An 8,761-nucleotide genomic window follows, 5' to 3' on the forward strand; every position below is an offset into this window, starting at 1 on the left:
CCGGAAGCGCCGACCGGGCGCGGGGGGGCGCCGCGAACGAGCACATATAGGCGATCGGCGGGCTATAGACCCGCTGATCGCCTATATGTGTAACACCCGGTAACGGGTGTGTGCACTGATCGGGTCTTTTCTGCCCGTGCGTGCCCACTAGGGGGCGCGCGCGAGCAGAAAAAAATTGCCGTCTGGAGACGGCAACCCGCAGATGCAGCAGTGCCGTCCGTCCGTTTTTTTACTACGGGTGGACGGCAAGAGGTTAAAGGAATAGTCCACTCTTCCTAAAAAAATAAGAACTTAACACATCTTCATAAAAGACAAAATGTGCATTCGTTCTTTTTTTTTGCATAAAGCATTTTTTTTCCTATAAAGCATTGCAACCAGTCAGTGGATTGCAGGTGCAATGCTCTGCACCCTGCAGACTCTTCCTCCCATCCATGTCCATACCTCAGTACGGATTTACAGGAACATGGATGGGAGGAAGAATGAATGGATGACAAGTGCAGTGACGTCATCACATTTGTATTCCTTAGAGAGCTACTAGTTTTATGTAGTGAGTGCTGCCTTCCGTCTGCCCATCACTATCAATAACTCAATTTCTCAAGACTACATATCCCATCATGCATTGCTTCCAGCAAGCAACGATAATGTGACATTGTTCGGATGTTGAGTAGTAGTTCAGAAGGCACACTATGTGACAGTAGTGACACAAGGATGTGCATATTCACAGGGCTGAGTGAAGTTGTGTCAGTGCATTGAGAAAGGTGAGGTAACTGGTGGTAAATAAGGCCAGCTTCATGTTGGAGCAATCTGTGTTGGGAGGTGAGGTTTCCTTCACTCCTGACACAAATGAATCCACTATGAAATAGGTCTTATTTACTGGAGCATGCCAGAGGAGTTTGCCCTCCCGCCCTAACCACATTATTGCTAAACCAGAATACTGGGGTTGTCAGCATCCTTGCAACCAAGAACACTCTGCAGAGAGGTTGCTAGCATCCTAGAAACCAAAGATGCTTGCAAGTACATCATCCATGGTTTCTAGAATGCTGTCAACACATGGTTCTTGAGTGCTAGATGCTGTCAGCACATTGTCCTTTGGTTGCTAGGATGCTGTCAGCACAGCATAATTGGTTGCTAGGATGCTGCCAGCACATGGTCCTTGTTTGCTAGGATGCTGTCAGCACATTGTCTTTGGTTGCTAGGAAACTGTCAGCTGCACAGGAACCAATAAGAATGTGCAGCCTGGGGGCGGAGCATGCACTGATAATATATTGGCCAGTATGGACAGTAGACATGCGCGATTTGTTTTGTTCCGAATTGAAATTCAGACGAAATTTTGGAAATTCAGATGTATCCGAATTACAAATATAACGAATGCAAACGAATCCGATTTCCGATTCTGAAATTCGTTAGCGGTAGTCTGTTGTTGGACGAAATTTCGTCGCAGCAAAGTGACATTTGAGACAAAAATACCTTTTTTTCCCTCTTAAATTTCACTTTGCTGCAACGAACGAAACTGAAACGAAATGTCGTACAGATTACCGCTAACGAATTTAGTCCGAATCCGAATACCGAAACGAATTGACTTTCGGAGCCGAATTCCAAAAAAACTAAATGACACTAAATCCGAATCAAAACGAAACAAAACACATTTTTTGCTGGTGCACATGTCTAATGGACAGTGCCAGCCCCCAACATGCCTCCAATGCCAACAATTCAGGTACATAAATCTGTTGCCAGCACTGACATTTGTTGTGCAGAGGCAAAGCAGGATCCTAAAAAGTGCATGCAACACTCTTTATGAATTCCAGGGCGGGACCAGCTCAAGTGCTTGGTGACGCATTATTGTACGCTGCCGTGCAGTGCATTTCAATAAGAAGGATCAGGTCGGGTGCATTTTGGGGTGCGCGAAGGCGCGATGGCAACCCTTTCAAACCATACCAATGCACATGTCATGTGTGCTCCAATTACTCATTGCAAAAGGGTGAACCCAACCGCACAGATTTCTGCGGATGTCAGCGTTCCAAGTGATAGAATGTGCCGTCACTACAGCTGGGTCTGGTTGAGCAGACAGATTGTACAGTGCCCCTGCAATGATTAGGTCATATTAACCAGTGGCAGTGTGTGCTCTGCAAACAACATGAGAGATAAGATAAGACGATGGAGAAATCCAGCAGAGAACCACGCCGAACCAAGCCGCGGAAAACTCATTTCTATTGTAACATTTTCACACTTGGTGAAGTAACTTTTGTTTGCTTTAAACATCCAATCAGACTGTGGCTTGTGAAATAACCGCTACACACCCCCCACTTATCTAATTTTTATCTTTGCTTTTCCTTTCTTTCTTTTTCTCTCTTCCTGCCCAATACTCTCATACAGGGGCAGCAACTCTGGCCCCCCCAGCTGTGCTTTAACTACAAATCCTAGCATGCCTCTGCCTCTTGGAGTCATGCCTGCAACTGTCAGTTTTGCAATGCCTCATGGGACTTGTAGTTTCACAACAGCTGGAGGGTCAAAGTTGCCCGCTCCTGCCCCAATACGTGGTCATAGCCCACAGGTGTTTGGATCTATTACCTACACCCACATTATTTAAATACCCCTCTTATTTAAAGTAGACCTTCATTCAAAAATTGAAACCAAACTCCAGGAAAAATGATATTTTACACATCACGCTGGTGTGTAAATGATTATTAAAAAGCTGAGAGTTATGTGCAGTATAAAGATATTTGCAGCCCGCTGTCTCCTGCACATAACGCAGAGCTTCCAGGTGCTGCACGGAGTGAGAGATGTGCTTTGAGCAGTGAAGTCCAACGGTCACTCCACCCACCCCTCCTCATCATCCACCCCTCCTTGCTACTTGCCCATTCACAAAATGCAAAAAGAACACAAGGCCTTATGTGATTGGAGGAGAGATGATGTCACATCCAATCACTGCTCCACACAGAGATTAAAGGAGAACTATGAGGCGAGTGAAAATCACTCATCCTCATAGTTCGAGCCGACGTGTGACAATGAAAGTGTCACAGGTCGGCTCAATAGATCGGGAAGTGAGCGAACACATACAGTCGCTTGCTCACTTCTCGATCATCTCCCTGCAGTCAGTCACGGCTCCCTGCAGGGAGTCCCCCCTCTGCTCCGATCCTCCAGCACTGACTGGAGGAACGGACGGAGGAGGGGGCGGGTACAGCTGGCTCTGCATCTAGATAGGCAGAGCCAGCCGTCATTCATGCAGCAGGGTGGATCTCAACAGCATTGTCGGGATCCTTCCCAGGTGCGGCGGTCTCAGTATACCGCAAGCTATAGCTCGCGATATACTGAGCTTTCATAGTTTAGAGTTAGGACCGCACTATATAGAGGTGCCTTGGCGCGGCTTTTAACCTTAGCGGTGAGACAGGTTTTTTTGCATGCTGGCTGGTGAGTGTGCTGGGAAACTTTTTGCTGTTATACTGAGCTTTGGGTCACGTGAACACGCTAGTAAATGTCCTCCCGTGACCCTTGAGAGAACTATGGGGAAAACACCCTCCCCCCCCCAAAAAAAAAAACCCCAAACCCTAGTCTGGCAAAAACCAGGCAGCTTCTGGTCGTATGATTCTACAATTAACTTTTGGAAAGAGATTGCAGCGCTTGCACAGCTTGCAGAGCTCCAGATGGCTACTGATGTCAGCTACCATCTGGAGCTGCCTTGTCCAGCCAGTAAATATAAATATTTGTTTGCTGTTGTGTCTCAGATAATACACCCTAATTTCTATTTCAAGATAAAACCTGTTTTGTCTCTCCCTCTTATATTGCGACCTAACCACGCTGCTTACATACTGTGTCCAGCCATTGAACAATATTTGTGGCTATTGTGTCTAAGATAATACACTCTAATTTTTATTGCAAGATAAAACATAACTTGTCTTTCTAATTGCTGCCTATTCAAGTGCTTGTGTACTGTCCTGACACTAGCTAATTTCTACCAAGCACATATCTGAAGTCTATATTTTGAGAATACTGTAACTGGGAAAAGGGGGGATGGGAGGGGTTTCGGGGGAATGTGGGGGTGTCGTTTTGAACTGTTGTGCACTCTATACTATGTATACTATTAAACTAGCTTTTATATCTGTTGTGGCTTCTACTTCCACCAGTCAGTTCAGGCCTATTACTGCAGGGAAAAAAAGAGTCAGATTTTGCAGCCAAAACTACAAAAAAAAGCCTTTTTCTTGAGTTGAAATAAATCAAATTTGAGTGCTGTTGCTGTATTTAAGCCGAGCTAAATGTAAAAATAAAAAAAAAATCAATTACAACAAACATGCAAAAACGCACAGCCAAAAAAACACACAAAGCCTGCAGCTCAAATTGCTGAATGAGCTTCTTTGCTGTGTTTGTGGCACAAAGGACAACCAATTGAAATGAATGGGTTGCCCTATCTGTGACAAGTGCAGCAAAATATGCCACACGCATGTGGTGACTGTGAATCAAGGCTTATGTAGAAACATCTTTGCTCAGCCCAGATTTCATGTTTAGCTTTATCTTTCCCACCTCAACCTAACCGTTCAACCATCACGTTCTCAAACAATTCATCCCCACACAGCTACCTCCTCATGTATCACTTGACCCTCCCTTTTAGATTGTCTCAGCCTCAGGGGCAGGGCCCTCCTTACCATCTTGTCTTGAATTGTATTGTAATGTCTTCCTTATATTGTAAAGCGCTGCGCAAACTGTTGGCGCTATATAAATCCTGTATAATAATAATCTTTCAAAAGTAGCGAGAAATCTGGTCGCTGTGGACAATCCTGTCACTTTTACTCTGGTTTTTGTTTTCTCTACTTGCTATAAATCAGTCTAGAGAATGATATACGTTTTCTCCTTGACATTCCACACAAACTGGAATTTCCTATTTACAAAGCATTGCACTTTTTGGGAAAAAGCACTTCAAAACTGACAGTCGGTAGCCTTTTCCATTGAAGGAACCCAGTCATATAATACAGCTCAGTCACACAAGTTTTATAGTCGTTCAAGTTTAATTCCAATATACGTACTATGTATTTACAAAGGTAATCATGATACAATTAAAGCTTGAAAATAAACAATATTTAAAAAATACAAAATGTTCAAATATTTATAATTGCCTTCCCTATATTTTAATGTGAGCGCATTTACATATAGGACAATATTAAAAGATGAGATTATAAAAGTGCAGATCCCTTATGTTCTCACACCATAAGAACAAATACTGAGAATACATACAAGAATACATACAAATATATGTGCAGTGTAACTGTGTATTGCTAGCCACAGGCTGCTTAAATTTCGGCTGATTCCTGCTGAAATCCCAGGCAGTGGGTGGCCCTGCAAGCACCACCCGGCTCGAAAAAAGTCACTGTTCAGGTATTCTCGCAGCAGTGGGTCCAGTGGCTACTGAAATACAATAGCCGGCAGTGGAGATTTCTCCATCCATGCTGTTAGTGTGAATGGGAGAATCGATGGATTTGCAGGCTGAACAAGAGAAAAGCGAGCTGTGTATAGCGGCCTGGAAAGATTACGGCCCAATTAACAGAACTATTCAGGCGGGAATACAAGGACTGCTAATGCTGAGCTCCCTTTACAATTGATAGTTCTCTGACTGTCATGCTGATCCTCCAGCTTTATTGTTTTCAGAGTAACTGAACCAGACCAAGTACAGAGAGAAAGATAAACAGCATTTTCAGGTCAGCACTAGCAGCCATCTCTCAACACAGGAGGGCTTCACAGAACTCAAGATTTAGGTAAAAAAACAACATACATTGGCATCACGGTGCTGTAAATATGTGCAAATATATTGTAGTGAAAATGTTCAGTTCCTGCTGAGATTAGTTCTCCAGCAAAAAACCTTGATAAATCCTTCTTATTGTATGTGTCATGGCTGCACACTGGGGAGATGGAAAGAGAGTGAATGGGGGACCCCTGCACCCCAGATGACATATTTTTTTCCAGTCATGTATATGTGACTCATATCACACACCTTCTCTCCAGGTGGTCCACAAACTGTGGCCCGTGGGCCAGATGTGGCCTTTTGCTTGCCTTTAATTGGCCACGGGGCACTATTCCTCCCATTGACGCTACCAATGGGGCACAATTCCTCCCACTAATACCATCCCTGAGGCACTATTACTCAAAGTGTTACCAACAATGGGGCACTTTTCCTCCCACTGATGCCAACAATGGGGCACAATTCCTCCCACTTATACCAACCCAGGGAAAATATTACTCCAATTGGAACCAACAGTGGAGCATTATTCCTCCCACTAATACCAAACCTGAAGCGCTATTACTCAAATTGATACCAACAATGGGGCAATATTCCTCTCACTTATACCAACCCTGGGAAACTATTACTCAAATTGGTGCCAACAGTGGAGCACTATTCCTCCTACTGATGCCAATAATGGGGCACTATTCTTCCCACTAATACCACCCCAGAGGCAGTATTGCTCCAACTGATAACAACAATGGGGCACTATTCCTACCACTAATACCAACCCTGGGACACTAGTACTCCAATTGATACAAACGATGGGGCACTAATCTTCCTACTAATGCCAACCCTGGGGCACTATTACTCCAATTGATACAAATGATGGGGCACTATTGCTTCCACTGACATCTACCCTGGGACATTTTTTACCCCCACAGACCCCTGAGCCTTGGACATTGTTGACTCCCACTGACCACCAATGGTCATGACTTTGTTTAGAAATTTTGAGGACCGTTGCTCTACACAGCACTATCTTTCACTAAAGGGAAGAATCTTCACATTTGTAAGGAACCAATGGTGGCAAGGTTGCATTTCTTTTAGCATGACTTAGGGCTGACGGAGCAGTGGAGGGAAAGCTAAGTAGCCTTGGTGGATTTTTAATGTTTCTGCATCCCAGGGACTGTTATAGCCATAGGGACACCATCATTAGTAAGATATGCACACAGATGGAGTTGTTATTTTTCTATTATCAGTTTAGATACATACACACTGCTACCCAGACCTCCAGCTTAACTTACATATATCATGAGTGAGCTATGGGACTACTATTGTTAACCACCTTCTAAAAATGCTGGTAGACTGGTTGCACCTTGTTCCTGCTCTTCTGAGTCATAAATCCAGAGCAAGCATGTAATTCAGGAAAATGACATATTTCTTTCTTTTTATACTTCCTGGTCAGTGACTCAGAAAGTAATGAAGTCATTGCATGAACACGATAGTTAAGCAAGTAGCATTTTCAGGGAGAAAGCTCAGGAATTGCAGCCTACATATTTCTCCTATGACAGGTTCCCTTTAATACACCCACAGTAGTAAAACTTCCTCCCTCTAGTGGACAGAAATAAAGTTGCACCAGTTCAAATATCTGCTGCTGATTGAAGGAACAAATGTTGCCAACTAGATATTATATTTGTCCTATTTTTATACAGGATTATCACACATAGCGTTCTAACCCTTTTGTATCACGTGATGGCAAACACACAGAAAATGTTCCTAATGGTGTCATACCTACAGCACACTGTCTCATCTGGTGTGCCCGTAAAGCTTTAACAGCCTTAGTAAATTCCCTCCACAGAATCCAGGCAGAGGACTAGAAGGGCTGGCTTTCTTTTCCATCTATCCACATGTTTCCATTTAATTGTCTGTCCACTGCTACAAACAGTGGACAATACATTTTAAAGGCTGCTGGCTCCTAGGGGGTGGGGCTATAAAATGATGTCATGCTGACTGAATTAAAAAAGCGAGGGAAAGGACAAGCTGGAGAAGGTTGAAAGGAGTTGGAAGGAGATAGGAAAAGTCTAGGAAATGGTGGCATCTGGTGGTTTGTACTTGGGCACATGTGAGGGTGTTGCACAGTGCAGGGGTAGGATGGAAAAGGTGGAATAAACTGTGGACCGGGACTCTGAGGACAACTGTAAGTATTACAGGCTCTGGCCTCTACGCTTCCTGGAGACTGCTGCTTCTTCCACTTCGTTCTCCGGTTCTGGAACCAGATCTTGACTTGAGTCTCTGTTAGGTGCAGAGTCAAAGCCAAGCTGAGCCGCTCACACACTGATAAATATCGGCTGCTTCGAAAGCGACTTTCAAGGGCCACAAGCTGCTCGTATGTAAAGGCGGTGCGGGCCCGCCGGGGCTTAGAACTGGCCGTGGGGACCTTTGTGCTCTGTTGATCCTCAATCTTCATTGACTCTTCTTCCATAGATTTGGGGTCCAAAGAAGGTCCTGCTTCATCCTCTGGTTCAGCCGCTACATCTGTGATCACATCTGGTAAAGGAGCAAAAGATCAACAATTAGGAAATCAGAAATAATGAAAGTCTTGGTTGGTGCTAACGGTGCAGACTATTGTCCAGACATCTATTTCCTCATTACTGAATAAGGAACATGATATATTAAGGGTACCTGTGCTATAGGGGTGAGCTCAGGCTTGGAATGAATCTGGTCTGAGCCTGAGCTCCTCCAAACAAGGAACTTCTATCTAGTGAGTCACCAGCTTGAAGCAATCATGTAGCCAGTGAAGCCTGAAAACTTGTTATGGGTCAGCAAATCACTAGTTGGTGAAGCCAGACTTAGAATGACAGTGCTACCTCTATAGAGCATTGGCATCTCCCATATTCTATACTCATAGGTAGGAATGAGCTCAAGTTCAGACCAAACCCGGTCCAAACATGAGGTCCTCTGAACCCGCAAGGACAGGAGTGGGCATCTCCAGCCCTCCAGCTGTTGTGGAACTACAACTGCAAGAATCACAGTTTCAGGCACGACTCCTAGAGGCAT

At 44.4% G+C, this 8,761-nt stretch overlaps 1 protein-coding gene across 1 annotated transcript; it reads right to left on the reverse strand.

The window, feature by feature from the left end:
- Positions 1–7,679: 7,679 nt before the first annotated feature.
- Positions 7,680–8,761, reverse strand: NKX1-2 (NK1 homeobox 2). The gene is made up of 2 exons (XM_018553666.1): positions 8,572–8,761; positions 7,680–8,251 (listed from the first exon to the last, which is right to left on the reverse strand). The coding sequence occupies exons 1-2, from the start codon at positions 8,759–8,761 to the stop codon at positions 7,680–7,682; spliced, it is 762 nt and encodes a 253-aa protein (XP_018409168.1).

The sequence above is a fragment of the Nanorana parkeri genome, unplaced genomic scaffold, assembly GCF_000935625.1.
Source record: "Nanorana parkeri isolate BGI_ZX_2015 unplaced genomic scaffold, ASM93562v1 scaffold127, whole genome shotgun sequence".
Taxonomy (NCBI): domain Eukaryota; kingdom Metazoa; phylum Chordata; class Amphibia; order Anura; family Dicroglossidae; genus Nanorana; species Nanorana parkeri.